The sequence below is a fragment of the Astatotilapia calliptera genome, chromosome 13 (genome assembly GCF_964374335.1).
Source record: "Astatotilapia calliptera chromosome 13, fAstCal68.1, whole genome shotgun sequence".
NCBI lineage: Eukaryota > Metazoa > Chordata > Actinopteri > Cichliformes > Cichlidae > Astatotilapia > Astatotilapia calliptera.
The window spans coordinates 20,392,809-20,411,096 of NC_137434.1; the positions used below are offsets into that span (position 1 = coordinate 20,392,809).

The 18,288-nt window shown below is 39.1% G+C and overlaps 2 protein-coding genes across 4 annotated transcripts; one reads left to right on the forward strand and one right to left on the reverse strand.

The window, feature by feature from the left end:
• Positions 1–2,101: 2,101 nt before the first annotated feature.
• ikzf5 (IKAROS family zinc finger 5) lies at positions 2,102–7,095 on the forward strand. 3 transcript variants are annotated; one of them, XM_026190537.2, is made up of 4 exons: positions 2,102–2,775; positions 2,947–3,113; positions 3,854–4,030; positions 4,107–7,095. In XM_026190537.2, exons 2-4 carry the CDS (start codon positions 2,981–2,983, stop codon positions 5,069–5,071), a joined length of 1,275 nt encoding a protein of 424 aa, XP_026046322.1. In that variant the 5' UTR covers positions 2,102–2,775; positions 2,947–2,980; the 3' UTR covers positions 5,072–7,095. The 3 variants fall into 3 exon arrangements, with proteins under 3 accessions (XP_026046322.1, XP_026046325.1, XP_026046323.1); XM_026190540.2 differs by having other exon boundaries at positions 3,857–4,030; XM_026190538.2 differs by having other exon boundaries at positions 2,102–2,371.
• A 122-nt stretch (positions 7,096–7,217) lies between these two features.
• Positions 7,218–15,134, reverse strand: LOC113035187 (scavenger receptor cysteine-rich domain-containing protein DMBT1). Its single transcript, XM_080288283.1, has 22 exons — positions 14,646–15,134; positions 13,575–13,713; positions 13,278–13,465; positions 13,000–13,098; positions 12,683–12,736; positions 12,505–12,603; positions 12,237–12,269; positions 12,040–12,138; positions 10,772–10,810; positions 10,585–10,683; positions 10,396–10,443; positions 10,216–10,314; positions 9,989–10,018; positions 9,800–9,898; positions 9,675–9,707; positions 9,448–9,589; positions 9,074–9,279; positions 8,684–8,859; positions 8,355–8,585; positions 8,108–8,268; positions 7,481–7,725; positions 7,218–7,381 (listed from the first exon to the last, which is right to left on the reverse strand). Exons 1-22 carry the CDS (start codon positions 14,998–15,000, stop codon positions 7,335–7,337), a joined length of 2,721 nt encoding a protein of 906 aa, XP_080144409.1. The 5' UTR covers positions 15,001–15,134; the 3' UTR covers positions 7,218–7,334.
• Between the last annotated feature and the right edge of the window lie 3,154 nt (positions 15,135–18,288).

An 18,288-nucleotide genomic window follows, 5' to 3' on the forward strand; every position in this document is an offset into this window, starting at 1 on the left:
ACTGATGAGGTCGACTGTCATGTCTTCCGCTGGTCCTGTTCGTGCTGTCCCTGGGACTGGGAGCTGACGCACACTGTAGGGTACTGTACACTGAGCTTCCCGTGCCTGGGCACAGCTTTGAGCTGTAATCTGCGTAAACATGGCGAATAAAATGAACTCTGGACTTGTGAAGATTACTGTGTTTGCTTTGTATGTTGCGTCACGTGGAGTACTTTTGTTTAAAAACTGCATGCGGTTAAATGAGAATGGAAAGAACTTATTTCACCACTGAGGCATGTGCACCACCTAGTGTCCAAATTGTTAAACTGTATTTACATGTTTCCAGGCAATAGCACATGCAACCAAATGCACATCAAAAACCATTATATTATCGTGTTTAAATACTCTTACTTCTCTAAAGTGACTCACAGACACACCATACTCCTTATAAAGAATACAGTACTGAGTAACTCATGTTACAAAGGGTTCACCAGCAACAGGTTTACATTACTGCTGCAGTACTAATGGCCTGACAGTAGTTTCAACATGGTAAAAGGATACAGTGGTCTCACTCTACTTTGGTCATTTATTATCTTCTCTTCAGTGGTTCTTCTACAACTTTGACACAAATGGGGGAATGTGATCTTCATTAGGCGCGTACTAGTAAATTATTGATTGTGATGAAACATGAATGAGTTGATAGCTTTTGACAGTATTGCAGTTGCTGTGCCTCATTTGCCTCTTGCGCATAACTGCAAGATGTACATGTGAAAATATGCTTTGACATGGATTTGAATGGACAGGCTATCTTTTAACTTTTTTTTAGCTTATGGCAAGAGATGGGTGATTCATATCAACATGACAGTGTGCTTGAATAACAACTGTACTGGGAAATAACAACACAATTATAGGATTTCTTTTTTTTTTTAAATCCTAAGCATTTTTAAGTAGCTATCAAGATATCTAAAACAAGATTTTATAGTACTGTGCAAAAGCCTTCAGCTACCTCCAGTTTCTTTGTATTTGTCTTCCAAGTTTCCAGACTTGAATGAGTAATACTTTTTTTTTGTTTAAGCCACCTAACTGACCTATGAGTCATTCATAAAAATCCATTTACCTCAAGGGATAATACAGTATTGGGTCTTCACATAACAGACAACTTAGTAATGACCCAGTTTTAAATTTTATCTTTAGGTACTTACTACCAGCACAGTGTTAAAAACATATCATTTGTTTCTATTTTTTTAGTTGAATCAATCAAAATGCCAAAGATAACACAGTTTGAAAAGCATAAGGCCATTTCCTGGCATATCTTAACATGGTGTGTGTCCTTCAAAAGCAAGGGTCTCCAGCCATCTGTAAAATATGCTAGAGGTTCTGTCATGGTTTGGGGCTGCATTTAAGCCAGTGGTCTGGAGCATCTTCTCAAAATTGATGGAATTATGAATACAGTGGCATCAAATTTTAATCCAGCTTTCAATGTAATTTAGAAAAAGTATGATTGGCAATGGATTAATTTCTTGGCATAACAATAATTCAAAACACGCTGATAGTGCAGTAAAAGAATACACTGAGAAGCAACATTTCCAGCTTACTTCGTTTTTCTAAGTTAAATGACTCAAATAAATTGAGTTGATCAGCTTTTTGAATAAAAAGTACTGGTAACTTACTTAAATTGAGTTCTAATAACAAATTGTTAAAATTTGAGTTCAGTCTACTTAATATTTTTAATTAAACTCAATATTAGATTTTACAGTGTATCTACATAGAAAAAACACACACATGCACAAAAGAACACTTTCAGTCATGGTTTGGCCTCCCCAGAGCCTGAACCTCAATATTACTGAAGCAGTGTAGGATGATCTTGATAGAGAATGGAACAAAAGGCAAGCAAGCTCGAAAGAAAGACTTTTAATGTCTTTTAAGAAGTCTGGAGAACTATTCCTGGAGACTACTTAAAGAAACTACAAGAGAGCTGGTCTAAGAAAGTTCAAGCTATGGTGAAGAAAGAAGTTAGTCATACCAAATATTGACTTTCAAGATCGTTAGAATTGTACAAACTCTGTTTTTTCCTTATATACTCAAATTCCGTCTATGTTTGCTCTTAATTCAGTAAATTGCTGAACATATTTCACATTTTCCTAGGAATTCTCAGAGAGCCAGAATCATACTGCCTGCACGTCACGTCAAACCGTAAGCTGTTTTCTCCTAAAAAAAAAAAAAAAAAAGTACAACTAGCTCGACAAGAAGCTACGGTGGCCTCTTGTATCTGTAACTAACATATCACGCGTTCCTGGGTTTGTTAGAGCTTTATTCGTAGGAACTCTCGTTTTACACCGTAGCTGTGGCAGGAGGGTTTTTGCGGACGAACACAGAGTGAACTTTAACCCTGGTAAAATGGGCTATTGTTTTGATTTAGTAGGCTTCTTTTTCGTGTGAATAATTACTAGTTTGTCGACAGAGGGAAACATTTAATCGCTCCGGTATTATTGAGGATCTAGTTAAGCGTAAATGATGACCAGAAATCCGGGGTAGCTCTTTAACAGAGATGCTTTCTTCAAGATAAGCTAAAGTTAGCTTTTCGGCTAATGTAGCGTAGCGTAGCTTTGGTAACAACATCGCGAAGATGAGGAGCACCGTGTAGGACAGACGGAGCAGACGTCGGAAAGCGGCGATTTCCTGCTTGTCAATCATATTATCCCAGGGTTATCCTGTCTGTGTGTCTGGATTACCACAAAACAGAATTTCAGATCAAACCCATCGAAACATTTAAGTCGTTGTTTTAGCTTTGAAGAGGTGGGTGTGCTTCTTTTAAAATCCGCTAGCTGATGATGGTCATGCTTTGACTTGTTCAAATCCGGTTGTTTTCCTGTAATCTTTTACTTAAACAGTTCAGAAAATTGTTCTTCCGACCTCGCGTGTCTTCGTCTTTGCTGGTCAGTAACACGTGTCTGAACGTCTTTTTAGTGTTGGACCTTTGCATTACTCGCACATTCTTTCGATGGGGGAGGAAAAACCGGACACGCTGGACTTTGTGAAGGATTTTCAGGAGTATCTGAGCCAGCAGACTCAACATGTCAACATGATATCAGGCTCTGTCAGCGGCGTCAAGGAGGCGGATGAGCTGCCAGCAGGTAACAAGAAGCTGTGTTTGTAACGCTCTATTAATTTTGTGTGCTTTGTGGTGAAGTTTGAATCAGGATGAGTCCATCTCAAATCCCCGTAGGCCTTCTGCTCGACCATCTCAGATATGCCTAAAAACCTTATGGTTCAAGGATTGGACATATACAATTATTGCTGTGAAATTTTAGCTTCATTTATTAAATAGTTTTGAAGATTTTTTTTTATATGGCCGACTGACAAGAAAATCACAAAGATTAAAAAAATTAAATTAAATTTTTACTTCTAGTTTGAGCAAATATGACAGGTACTACAAAAGATTTTAAAAAAATACCAGTAGATGTTTCTGTCCATGTAGAACAAAATCTTTGCATTTCCAGATGGTGCTGTATAACTGACAAGGTAATTTTGTTGAATTATTTTGATATTAATTTTTTTTTTCAAGACCTACCGCACAAGGACAAGTCCTTCCATTCAGGTGAAGTTTAAATTGTATCAACTCAGCAAGTACCAGTGTAAAATCTGTAAAACAACTATGAGGGATTAGTAATTGATTTCACGTAAGTAGTGCAAAGCCAAGATGCTGTTGACACTGGAAGTCCAATACAAGACCCTAACCCCCTACCCCATCCCAAACCCTAAAACTGCCACAACTGCTGCAGGCAAGCAGGGGTCAGGAAGTTATTGTTATTTTGTATGTATGTATTTATTTATTTTTGGTCTATGTAAAAAATCATTTTAATTTTCCTATAAGCAGACTGCAGTCAGAATGGACTGGATCACCCCTCAGTGGACATGTCATTGGAGGACAACTCAGGGATCCTGGTAGATGGTTTCGAGAGGACCTATGATGGCAAGCTCAAGTGCCGCTACTGCAACTATGCTACCAGAGGCACAGCACGGCTCATTGAACACATTCGAATTCACACAGGTAAGATTAAAACGGCTAATCTCCAGGAGGTAACACTGATGAGATTTTGGTGCTCAGCTTGTTTTCTTTTGAACAGGAGAGAAACCTCACCGCTGCCACCTCTGCCCATTTGCTTCGGCCTACGAGCGTCACCTGGAGGCCCACATGAGATCGCACACTGGCGAGAAGCCTTACAAGTGTGAGCTGTGCTCATTCCGCTGCAGCGATCGTAGCAACTTGTCACACCATCGCCGGAGACGTCACAAACTCCTGCCAATGAAAGGCGCCCGCTCACTGTCCCATAAGAAGATGCTGAGTGTTTTACAGAAAAAAGCCAGTTCATTGGGCTATGGCCGCAGGCTCCTTATCAATTTCAGCCCCCCTTCTATGGTGGTGCACAAGGCTGACAATGTGAACGACTTCTCCCATGAGTTGCCCCACTTACGTCAGGAAACCTATGATAATCAAAGTCGAGCAGGCGAGGACGCTCTCTCCGCAAACCAAAATCACCATCACCATGATATGGTCGTGGATAACCCCCTGAACCAGTTGTCTACTCTGGCAGGCCAGTTGGCCAGTCTCCCCTCAGAGTCCCAGCCCCAGACTCAGCCTTCGATGTCTCCAGGAGCAGAGTCTATCATTGATGAGAAGCCATTCCTCATCCAGCAGCCACACCCTGCCACGGCTCCTGTTGCTGTGACAGCCAATATGGCCCATGCTTCTTCCTCATCCCCAATCCCCCCAGAACCCCGGGCTCCTCCCCACAGTAATTGCAGTCCTGGAGCGGGACCGTGCAGCGAGCACAGTGGGCGCACCAGCACCCCTAGTATCTCCAACAGCCAGCCCAGTACGCCAGCTCCCGGCCTGTCCGCCCCACTTCAGGACCCCCACATGCTGCATCACTGCCAGCACTGTGATATCTACTTCCCTGACAACATCCTCTACACCATTCACATGGGCTGCCATGGCTACGAGAACCCATTCCAGTGCAACATCTGCGGCCACAAGTGCAAGAGCAAGTACGACTTTGCCTGCCACTTTGCACGCGGGCAACACAAGTAATGGATGAATGAGGAAAACTTTAAAAGAACTTTTAATGGACCCCTATGTTTTATTATTTCTATAGTAATATTATTTATTTATCTTTCATTTGGCCTTTATGTAGCCTTGTCTTTGAAAGTTGTACTTAAACAGGAAAATAGCAACATTCAGATGAATTTTGTATAGTTAAAGGTGCCCATTCAAGTGTATTACAAAGGGATGGTCAGTGTTTTTAACAGGTTGAGAATTTATTTGTGACAGCAGTTGCAGTGACATTCACCTATTGATCAGGAAAAAGCTTGACTATGTAGTGAAATGTAAGACACTTTATTCAAGGCTACTAAATTTACCATGTTGGTTTCAATCTTCTTTTTCCTTTGGTATAAAAAAGAAAAAGAACTTTGCTCAAAGTGGACCTTTCCCCCACAGGCAAACGGATCAGATTTTTTCTACAAGGTAAAACCAGTGACTGCTGAATGAATAACTTTCAGCTATTTGGCAGTTTCTTGTAGATGATCTTTTAATGTTGCATTTGGAAATGGAACAGGTGAAACGCTGCAAGAATGAGGCAACATAGGATTTTGAAATTGATACCCTGGGTGTATCCTGCAAAAAATCCCAGCTCCCATCCCAGTGACGTTGACCTTAAGTTCAAGGTCAGACGTCAAGTTTCAAAACTTGAAATTGATGCCATAGAGGCATCTTACAGGATGAGGGGTAACACTGACAGCGCCCAGTGTTCAGTGTTGTATTCACTGAAATCTCTGTAAACAGTACTGCATAATATTTGCTTGCTTGCCAAGAGAGTGAAAGAGGGAAGGTCTACTAGAATATCAAATTTGCATTAACAACATGTCCCTTTCCCAAAATTAGAAAGTTGTAAAAAAAAAAAAAAGAAACTCCACACAAATAAATTCTCAATACTCCTGGAGCTTTAACCAAGTATTGCTCTAATATTACTAACTCAGGAGTGACACTGTTGGCCTTGAGGTATCTTTGTTAAGCCGCCTTGTAGAAATTATTTCAGTGCTTGGTGCATTTTTACAATTTCTTTGCAGTGCCTGATATAGTCACTTTCTTGAGTAGATAGAAAGGACTGTTACTTTGAAGATGAATAGATTTATTGTTACACTAGCCTCTTCTTATTGTAACCAACAGACCCAGAACCTTAGGAAAAAAAGTTTGGCCATTGTAGTTTTCTATGGTAGCCATGATTTATTTTTGATTTTTTGCCAAAATTCTGCTACATGAATGCTGCTAACTAACGTAAGAATCAGTGCCAGCTGTACTATAAAGATGGCATTGAGAGTAAAATCTGGCCAAACTGTGTATCACTGGTTTTTGGTCAGCCAGCTAAGTTGTCAACCTAGACCATATTTGAAGTTGTTGTTTTGTAGTTCCTCCAGAGAGTGCCGTTTCCCGAAATCCATCCTAGTAGCTCCACTTACTTTGTCAGAAGGGTTTTGTGGACCCTTTTAACTGCATCATGTCACTTTCTGACCTTTCGATATTGTATGAAGTCACTTTAATATCCAGTATCTCCATGTTTAGGACAGAATTACAAAGTCTTGTGTGTCATGTGAACACATTCAGAATGGCCACGTAGCACTGGGTTGCCACGTTTTAGCCTCTGTGTTTACACACGCTGAGATTTCCAATTCATCATATTGATCCCAGTGATTTTTCTGAATATTTACTGAGTATTGTATTCTGAATGGTTGGATAGATGTTCAGTGTCGAGCAAAACCGTGCCGCAGTTAAGACTGCTCCTTTAGCGAGATTGTCCTGTGTCTTGGGTACTGTTGTCTGTTGCTTAGCAACATGTGTGAAGAACATAGTTATCTGTTTTTAGGACCACCTTGTTACCTTACTTACCAGTAATGGGGGCATCCAGTAATGACTGCCTTATGTTCTCTCATTGTGTCGTAGGTTCGTAGGTAATCGTGAATGTTTAAGCCTTCTGGCGGTGACATCCCTCTGGGATGGTGAATCATTGTGAGATGGATTAATCTAACTAATTTATAAGTAAAGTGTTTTCTAACTGAGTTGTGGTATGTCTTCTTGTTTTTGTTTCGTTTTTTGTTTGTTTTGTTTTCAAGAACAAAAATCAACCACTGTCCTTTTATTACAGGATGATGACAGTTGACATAATGAACAAAAACACATATTGTCTTTTGATGATGCCTTTATTCATGTAATGCAAGAAAAGGGAAAAAAAGAAAGGGTGGATAATATTCAGTGTTAGAGTGAAGGTGTGAAGAAGAGGGAGAGAAGTGGAGAAGATTTAAGTTTCTTTCTGCTCATCATTCGCATCTTCCTTTTTCTCAGGGTCTAGAAATAAAAAAAAAAAGTAAGTAATAGTCAGATACTTTGTTCACTTTTTGTTCTTCTAGCACAAGAATTCAAAACAAAGTACAAAGTCGCACTTACCTAAAAGGTGAATGGGACCCACAACCAGAGTTTCACTCTCATGTTCAGACCCCACGTCTCTGGCCACTCGTTTGGTGCATCCGCGGCGGCAGCGGGAGTTGTAGTCGGAGGCTGGACATATTAGGACCTTGCACTGGAGGTACACGTCTTCTGTGGCCCGCAAGAACTGGAAGGCCTTAAAAGTGAAACGAGCAAACGGGCTGGTGCCAGTAGTGTAGGCATAGTAGGTGTTATCTATTGGACAACTGAGAATGATAAAGAAAGAGATGTTACTGGAAAATACACGCATTACTGGTTTGTTTTTTGCTTACAAAAAGAGACCATTATTTAGAAAAAGTGGTGGAACAATTAATTTATTATAAAATAATGTCCTTTTATGAGATCATTGTATCTTTTAAATTGTATCTGTGAAATCCTAATATTTAAAGTAACCATAGCTGGAGTATAAGCTACAGATATCTCAAAAGCATACTAAATTATAGTGCTTATTAAATATTGTACTTTTTTTCAGTTATTTTCACTGGGAGTTTTAGTATTTACAACACAAATCCCTTTGTTCTTATTGTGGACAAAAACCAGTGTAGTTAGCGAATTAAACTGACCCGTGGAGAGCACTCATTATCTTACCCATTGCGAACCAAGTAGTAGGGTCTTGACTGGAAATCAAAGGCTGATGGTGATGCTATACAGGTGTCAATAAAGAGGACCAGACTGCTGTCACCTCTCCTCATATCGATTTCAATATACAAGTTCTGGTTTAGTGTTATCTCATATGGAAATTGAGTCACCTGAGCGTGAAAGAAAATTATCAGCATCATATAACTATAACGATAGGAGTTTTCTCTCTAGTCAAACCTTCACTGCCCAAACACACCTGATAGTAGAAGCTGCTGGATTGGTAGAAAACCATGCTGGTATTGTATCTGCCTGTGCCCGTTATGGTGGTGTTCTCTAGTTCACGGACCTCGTATAAAATCTGAGATACCGAGTCTTCCTCCATTCGGCAGTTGACGTTTAGCTTAAAGTTAGACTGGCGTGTGATCTCGCCGTAGTTGGAGTTGTAGGCACGAAGACTGTTTGTGTACACAATTTTGCCATTCTCAAACTGTTCAGGGAAGAAGATCAGTTGTTTTGAAAATTATAAAATACTGCTGTTAATGGGGGGGGGGTTTTGTTGTTTTTAGAAAGTTTTGGGGTTCCTACCTCTCTTGTGTTGCCACAAGTGTTGAGAGGAAAACTGAAGACCACATTGTAATAGGAAATCTGGGGTCTGCAGTGTGGGTCGTTCAGGTACAGGCTGTGACCATCATAACCCAAACTGTTCAAGTAAGACTTCTCAATCACGATGTTCATGTTGTCTGAGGAGCAGTCCACTCGACCTGACAGCATGTTGTTAACAAGATTGGTACAGCAGCTTGAATTTTTTTCAGGGTTTGTCGGTCCTACATTTTGGTTCTTATTGAATTATTATTCAGCCACTTTTTACAGTATGAAAAATGGTACAGATATGCATGATGTTTTAAAAAAGAAAAACGATATAATCAAAGAAGCAGAGGCCAAAATAGCCCGACTTTTACTTCCTAATAAGCGTACCTGAGCTTGGTGTCAAAGAGCTCGTGAACTCGGCGTTGAAACCTCGACCAACCATAGAACCGTCAGTCCGGAAGACCACAGTCATATAGTTGGAAGTGGAGAAGAAAGTGCTCAGACTGTTGTTGCAGACTTTGCCCAAAAATGGTGAATAAACATATGGCCCATCATAGATTTCAATGTAGTCGCAGGAACAGCAGTTTTCCAGCCTGTGTTTTTTTTAAACACAATAAAAGCCATAAATTAGAAATTAGCTTAAAAGTTGAAACACAGATCTAGATTTTAAAAAAAGAAGATCTGCATGTAACTTCTGTCTTCACATGATTGATCCATCTGTGCCTCACATAACAATGCTGCTCATTTTTCTATTTACTTACTGTAGGAATGTGAATTGCAGGAAGATTCTTTGGTCGTATGCAGCTCTTAGTTGCCACATGCAGTAGGCATTGTCATGATAGTAGCTGGGATAGTTAGGGCTAGAGAAGGTGCCAGAGCCAAACAGATTGCCTCCACATGACCCTGTTGAATGTTAATAAAATAGCAAAAAGTGTCACTGCAATGACCAAAACTGCTCCAGACTAATTCTGCACATCGAGGACCCTACCTGTTGGCTCCCTAGTTGAGACTAAGCAGTAGGCTGTTTAAAGGGAGAAATGAAGGTTTTAGATACTTTCTTTTTAAGTAATATTGCAATAAATGTATGTTGAGATTGCTTGACCAGATACCCACAGTAGTAGTCGTAACAACAGTTTCCATAGTATTCACATGAGCTTGAGCAGGAACAGCTTCCCATGTAACTGCCACAGTTGTATCGACATGAGGGTTGAGCTGAGGGACACAGAAATCATTTCAGTAAGCTTTCTCGCCAGAGGCATTAACAGTTTCTGGTTTTACTCGAGGTCACTGAGGTTTTCATACCTGTGGTAAAGTCAGGAGACTGGCAGTAATCTAGAAGAAGTGAAGAAAATAATTACAACATTAGATCAAGTTACTTACTGTCAGGAATTTACTTATTTTATGGGCATCATCGTAAGTTGATTTAAATAATACAGCAAATACAGTGAATTTTATAGCCATACACTATACTGTTGAGCAGGAACTGTGATCACCATTTGCAGTGACGTTCTCGTCTGAGCTTTACTTACAGTAGTAGTCATTGCAGCAATTTCCATAGTATTCACAAGAGCTTGAGCAGGAGCAGTTTCCGATGTTCCAGCCACAGTTGTATTGACATGAAGGCTGTTCTGTGGGGAGTAAAAGTGTGTTTGAATAATTGGTGTGTTTAATTTTTTTTTGTCATTCAGTCTGTTGAGAGATTGTCATACCTGTAACAGGCATGGTAGTGGGCGTGTCAGTAGTCCATTGGCAGTATGCTACATGACAGAGGAAAGAAAATATTTTGACTTTTTGCCAGTTTAACCTTTTCTTACTTATTTAATGTGCTTGTTTAACAAACCGCTTATTCACATTATGTTAATATGAGCACTAATGAATTCGATGGGCTGAACACTTACAGTAGTAGTCATAACAGCAATTTCCATAGTATTCACAAGAGCTTGAGCAGGAGCAGCTTCCCATGCTCCAGCCACAGTTGTATCGACACGAAGGCTGAGCTAGAAAACACATGGGGACATAAGACTACAGGCAAATCATTAAATATCAAACTATTGATTTTTTTAAAAATTAAGTAAGGGTTTGCACCTGTAACATCAGGCCACGTAGTGGTTGATGAGCAGTAATCTATTTGACAGAAAGAAGAAAAGGTTTTCTAAATAAAACATAGTATTTAAATAATTGGGCATTATTGTGGATGTGGGAATTAGATACATAATTCCCACACTCTCCAAAAAATATAACAAAAATTGTTGCTTTGCAGTCTGATGGGGGCAGCTTTAAAATTACAAACACTAATTTTCCCTCCAGCCTGGAGTGCCATTTATTTATCTGGATTGTTCAGTTTTGGAGACGTCCGCTGTGCAGATGTCTCCCTTCTCTTATACAGTATATAATGGAACTAAATGGTAATTGTGTTGTGGTGTGTAAAGCACTAAAATATTTTTGAAAACTCAACAGGAATGTCTCTGTTCAGAAATCAGGACCAGGTTTGTCAAAGAAATATTGTAAAACCTTGTTTTGAGCAGTTTCATGCAGGGACTTTCTTTTCCCCAACATGTCAAAAGGAGCCTGTTGAGGTGATTCTGATCTGGTTTGGATCACTCCTAGTTGCCTATCTTCAGAGGTGTTCTGGGCACGCTGAACTTGGAGGAGACCCCAGGGAATGTGTTGCAAAGATTACATTTCTAATAAGGCCTGGATTCAGGATCCCCCAGGAGGAATTGGAAATTGAGGCTGGGGAGAAGGATGTCTGGAATATCTTGCATTAGCTGCATTAGCTTGTTGCCACTGCAACCCAAGTTCAGATGAGCACAAACAAGTAAGCAGTTGGTTGTTGTTGTTGTTGGGTTTTTTTGTTTGTTTGTTTGTCTTCTACCAAATTGCAACTACCAAGTATATCATTCTGCAGAAGGAAAAGCAGATCTACCAGGATGCACACACAGACACAAGCAAGTATGGGTCAGTGGATAAAGCTGCTCATAACAAGGTTTGTGCATTATAACCCATTATGCAAGGGTCATAATTTCTGAAAAGAGACATTACGGCTGATCTTTTCCTTTTTTTTTAAACTATGTTTATTACTCATTTATTTGTCTTTCTTAGCATGACAAGGGAGTTTCATTATATTCAAAACATGACAGACATATCTCCAAAACTGAGCAACCAAAACAATCTAGATGCATACAGTATATCCCACTGAAGGCCAAAGAAAATTGTCTCTTTAAACACAAAGTCACAATGTCATGTGTCATTTTCAGAAAACCATTACACTGGAATCTGACAGACTGTTTGCTCCTGCAAGAGATGGCTGCAGAGACGGTTAACAACGTTGATCTGTAAGACTTGCCACTTACCATAGTAGTCATAGCAACAGTCACCATTGTATTGACAAGAGCTTCTGCATGAACAGCTTCCCAGGTGCATGCCACAGTTGTAACGACATGATGGCTGATCTTGAAAACAGAGAGAGATACAGTATTTAAAAAAATCTATGAGATGGCTTTTACTGAGCTGCTGCTTTAAAAATGTTTCCCCATACAGACTTTTATACCTGTGACTGGATCTCCTGTGCTTGGGCAGTAAGCTGAAACAAAGGAGCAAACCATACAGATTAAAACTCAACAGTTTATCTTTGGCTCCCCCCCACCCCACCCCTTTGTTTTTGAATAAACGTGACTGTTTAATAGGCTGGGTAAGTGTGAGACCGTTGGAAGTGTGGCAGCACACCTGTAGTGCAAGAAAAAATTATTTTCATTGTAAAGTGTGATCATAGTGAGCAGGGCCTCCTTCTGCTGAGCTTTGAAGGACAGAATACTTACAGTAGTAGTCATGACAACAGTTGCCGTAGTATTCACAAGAGCTAGTACAGGAACAGCTTCCCAGGTGTGAGCCACAGTTGTAAAGACATGAGTACAGATCTGGAAGACAACATTTACTTTATAGCTTTTAATCTAATTTTTTTTAAAACAGCATCTTTACTTAATTCTTTTTATTTACCTGTTGTTGCATCTGTTTCTGGCATATCTGTTACTGTTGTGGATCCGCAGTGATCTGTGGGATAAAGATTTTAAGATCTAGTTTCTTTTATGTTTGTGTGTATCATAACAGGCACGTTGGGTCAGGAAAGAAGAAAAAGAAACATACTCTGATCATGCTGTTTTCAAATATTTGGGTACTATATTTTCTTATTCATGAATTATTTATCGTATTTTGTTTGTATACCTCGTTCCACAAAATAAAGTACAAGTTGCGCAAATTGTCATTAAATACAGGCCCTGAATAAATGCGTTTTGGCACTTTTCAGCATTGCTTACCTTCGTAGTCATAACAACAGTCCCCTCTGTATACACAGCTCGAAGAGCAAGAGCAATATCCAACCTGGTAACCACAGTTGTGAATGCAGGAACCTCCAGCTTCAAGGAGGATAGACAAAAAAGACAAAAAAAATTCCCATTAATTAAAATCTCAAGATTATGATTTTTACTTCTTTTTTGCTTGTTTGTTTTCTTTCACTGACAATAAAATCCACAAATAAACTGTAGACATGGTACCTAACTTTATTTATAAAGGTATCATAACAGGTGTGACTTACACACAACTCTGTAAGAAGCATGAAATCCTGTGTTTCTCACACTGCCATCACTCCTGAAGCGCACAGTCAAATAATAACTGGTGGAATAGAAAGTGTTGTTTTTGGTGTTGTTACATGTCTTTCCCAGAAGCCGGTTTCCAGTACTGGAGCCATCATAGACGTAAACATCATCATATCCACACTCAGTGCTGTGATTAACACAAACCAAGAACACAACTTTGAATTAAAAGTCACCATAATACAACCAAAGTAAAGAGTGATCACACTCATCCTAGGTATGGAAAAATACTTGCTTACTTTACATCTGACAGCTCCAGCTGAATAATTTGATTGCCTGGTCTGATGTACCATATACAGTCAGAATTGTCTGGGTACAGGTTTGGATAGTTGGGGCTGTAAAAACTGCCACTGCTGCCATACAGGTAACCACCACATCCTGAAATAACACAGAGTCATTAAAAAAAATCTATTAAATAAATGTTAAAAAGCTAATCAATTAACAATAAGTTTTGTGGACAGTGAGTTTAACATTTTAGTTGTTTGAATGTATAAGATTGTAACTGCTACAGCATAAACAGATATCCAGAACTATAATATTATTTATAAACTTTATATGCATGTGTCATATATATAAATTCTAAAGAAAACAAATTGGCCCAGAATCATGAATGTATTGCACAATTTGCATTTGTTGCATCAGCAACGGGTGCATTGAAAAAAAAAAAATTGTATGTAGGTGTTGTCTCATTACCTTTAGCAGTAAGTGGCTCTTAGCTGTTTAGCTAGCTGCTCTGACACAGGGAAATCTAGCTGTTAGCCGTAATGTTCGGGTTTCTAAAGCACTTCATAAAAGAGACCAGTGTGGAGGAGAACCTGTTTGAGTCAGGTGACAGGTGGTTCACTGGATCTACTAGCTGGAGTCAGAATCAGCCGATGCTATCAGTGGTTTTTATTCAATAAAATAATCTTTCTCTTCCCAAGTACATCCAACCAGTTTACAACAAAAGAGATTTTTAGCTGGTTCTGTTATTAGTTAGCTATATGAACTAATGTAAGTCAGTTGATTGCAACCAACCAACTCAGGTTCTGTACTGAAAAAGATGGCGCTAAACATGTTTTAAAAACTTTAACTTGTAGCACTTATTTCTTAATTCCAGCTACATTGTTACATTTATGTCAGTTTGTGTAAATTAACTGTTTCAGTGTGTAAATTAGCCTTTATACATTTAGCTTTCATGTCCATTTTAAAAAATCTCTCTAATACTCTGTTTTGTTCATGACTGTTATTTGATGTAAACTGTTGACCACAGCGATTAAATGAACAATATTAAGATAGACAAAGACAGTACCATATATCTTTCCTTTTACCTGAATAACCTGGTGTAGTTTCCCAATAATCTCCTGAAGTTTCCCAATAATCTGCTGTAGTCCACCAATAACGAGCAGCGTCGCCACGATCTACACCTGATGGATAATGACATAAAGATAACATCAATTTCAGACTACAAATGCAGCACCGACAAGCCATCAACTTGCAAATGTTGTTGAAAATATCAAATGACAAAATAACAAATTTGCTTGAAAATCCAAAAAGAAAAAAGCATGATAAGAAACGAATGGAAAGTACCTTGCACCTGATGTGTGATGAGCACACCACAAAGGAACAAGAGAGTCCACATGTTTGTATTCGTTCACCTTCCAATTTGTCAGAGGTACTGAGCATTGCAGCTTATATACTCAGCAGCCGACTCAGACACTTTGTTTTAGCACCTACAAAATTACTGATATCACCAAATGTTTAGTGAGATTACCCATTAATCCTTTCCATGAGAACCACACACTTGTTTAATTATAATAAAAGGTGTGCAAATATTTTTCAGTCTAGTTTTAGGATATGTTTTAATGTATTTGCTTAAGATATACATGAGAGTTTCAGGAACTTGATAATAAAGCTGAGTTTTTTTCTAATATCAACTTCAATAACATCAGTGTTTGCTGAATAACTGTTATAAAGGTGTAACTATTTTCAAATTTGGATTCTAGGGAAGGAGCTGAGTAAATCTGGAGGGGTTTTCACTGAGAATTTTAAAATGAATTGAAAAATGAGAATTTTAAACAGGGTTTAAGAGATTAAAGTTAAATTGCTTTTTTTTTTTTTTTTTTTTTTTTGGTTCTTTTGCCATCAGAATTCTTGTCTAAAGGCAAAGAAAGATGCCCAACAAATTTACTTTACCAAATGGACCATCCCGGCCTTGCCATATTGGTCTATTTGATTCACCTTTGTTGTTATTGTTGTTGTTTTATTTTATTTTCACTTACTACACATGGGATAGACATGACTGGGGGAAAGAAAAGGGAGAAAGAAAGAGGTAGGGAAAAAACAGCAGGGAAGAGGAACAGTGATAAAGGGCAAAAAACAAAAACTAACAAAACAAACAGACAAAAAATACACAGGGAGTGCAGAATTATTAGGCAAGTTGTATTTTTGAGGAATAATTTTATTATTGAACAACAACCATGTTCTCAATGAACCCAAAAAATGCATTAATATCAAAGCTGAATGTTTTTGGAAGTAGTTTTTAGTTTGTTTTTAGTTTTAGCTATTTTAGGGGGATATCTGTGTGTGCAGGTGACTATTACTGTGCATAATTATTAGGCAACTTAACAAAAGACAAATATATACCCATTACAATTATTTATTTTTACCAGTGAAACCAATATAACATCTCCACATTCACAAATATACATTTCTGACATTCAAAAACAAATCAGCGACCAATATAACCACCTTTCTTTGCAAGGACACTCAAAAGCCTGCCATCCATGGATTCTGTCAGTGTTTTGATCTGTTCACCATCAACATTGCGTGCAGCAGCAACCACAGCCTCCCAGACACTGTTCAGAGAGGTGTACTGTTTTCCCTCCTTGTAAATCTCACATTTGATGATGGACCACAGGTTCTCAATGGGGTTCAGATCAGGTGAACAAGGAGGCCATGTCATTAGTTTTTCTTCTTTTATACCCTTTCTTGCCAGCCACGCTGTGGAGTACTTGGACACGTGTGATGGAGCATTGTCCTGCATGAAAATCATGTTTTTCTTGAAGGATGCAGACTTCTTCCTGTACCACTGCTTGAAGAAGATGTCTTCCAGAAACTGGCAGTAGGACTGGGAGTTGAGCTTGACTCCATCCTCAACCCGAAAAGGCCCCACAAGCTCATCTTTGATGATAGCAGCCCAAACCAGTACTCCACCTCCACCTTGCTGGCGTCTGAGTCGGACTGGAGCTCTCTGACCTTTACCAATCCAGCCACGGGCCCATCCATCAGCTTGTGTATCTTGTTCAGTGGTGGTCGTCTTTCAGCCTTTCTTACCTTGGCCATGTCTCTGAGTATTGCACACCTTGTGCTTTTGGGCACTCCAGTGATGTTGCAGCTCTGAAATATGGCCAAACTGGTGGCAAGTGGCATCTTGGCAGCTGCACGCTTGACTTTTCTCAGTTCATGGGCAGTTATTTTGCGCCTTGGCTTTTCCACACGCTTCTTGCGACCCTGTTGACTATTTTGAATGAAACGCTTGATTGTTCGATGATCACGCTTCAGAAGCTTTGCAATTTTGAGACTGCTGCATCCCTCTGCACTATTTTTGACTTTTCTGTGCCTGTCAAGTCCTTCTTTTGACCCATTTTGCCAAAGGAAAGGACGTTGCCTAATAATCAGAATCAGAATCAGAATCATATACAAAGTCTTCAATAATCAAGACACATCATATCTTATTACCATATTATCCTCACAGAGCATTTTGCTCCCAGACTGCTGGCTTACTCGTGGATCTAGAGTTTCAGCTTTCAGGCCCCTCGGCTGTGGAACCAGCTTCCAGTTCAGATTCAGGAGGCAGACACCCTCTCTACCATAAGATTAGAGTCCAAACTTTCCTTTACAATAAAGCTTATTGTTAGACCATCCATAGTTATGTCACAATAGGCCTAGGCTGCCATGATGCACTGAGCATTTCTTCTCTACTCCCTTTTCACTCTCCATGTGTCATTATTTAGCTCTGGCTTTGTCTCCCATTGCGTGTCCGGTCTCTCTTGAGTCTCTTCTCTTTCTCCTCACCCCCAACTGGTTGCAGCAGATGGCTGCACTTCCTTGAGTCTGTTTCTGCCTGTTAGAAAGACGTTTTTCGTTCCTACTGTTGCCAAGCGCTTGCTCACAGAGGTTCATCTGATTATTGGGATTTTCTTTCTATTGTTGTAGCTTAAAGCATCTTGAGGCACTATTTAAAAAAATATCTGAATGGAACTGAAAGTTATTATATATTTTAAAGGACAATTGCAGAGACTGTGATATTAGAAAAGACATACTGTATTAGTCTGAGATCAGTGACAAATAAAAGAACAATCCTTCGCACTGTTATAAACATTACATGAAGTGAAAGGTCAAATAAAATTTCTTATCCCATTAACGTTGTAACAGTGTTTGTTAAAGATAAAAGCAGGAGTGTAAAACACTTGACCTGATGATGGTTCTCTCCGGTGAGAAAATCTAGTGTGCCCTGTCCTGTTGAATCAGGTGTGAGTGTGACGGATTTTCTGTACTGTAGTCACAGATAATAATTTTAAGATAAAAAAAATATGATATGCATTGTCTCATAAAGAGCTATTTGAACATTTGAAAAGTGTTTGCTCTTTTCCCAGAACAGGTGGGGTTATTTTATAGTTCTTGTTCCAATGATAACACCCTCAAGACTCATGAAAATCTTACACAGATGTCCGCAGAGTTTCTCTGTTAACCTGGCTTAGTGAGTGTTATTTTAAAAGTACACTAAAAAAGAAATTTGCATTATATGGAATGAATAATGTGAGACATATGATCCATTATGATAAAAAGAAAAAGCAAGAAAATCTTAAAAGGGTTGAATGAAACTTGTTTCCTCAATTCCTCTTTGACGTCTAGGTTGAGCAAAAACTCCAAAGAACATACGTAATCAATACAGAACACAATATCCCCCCA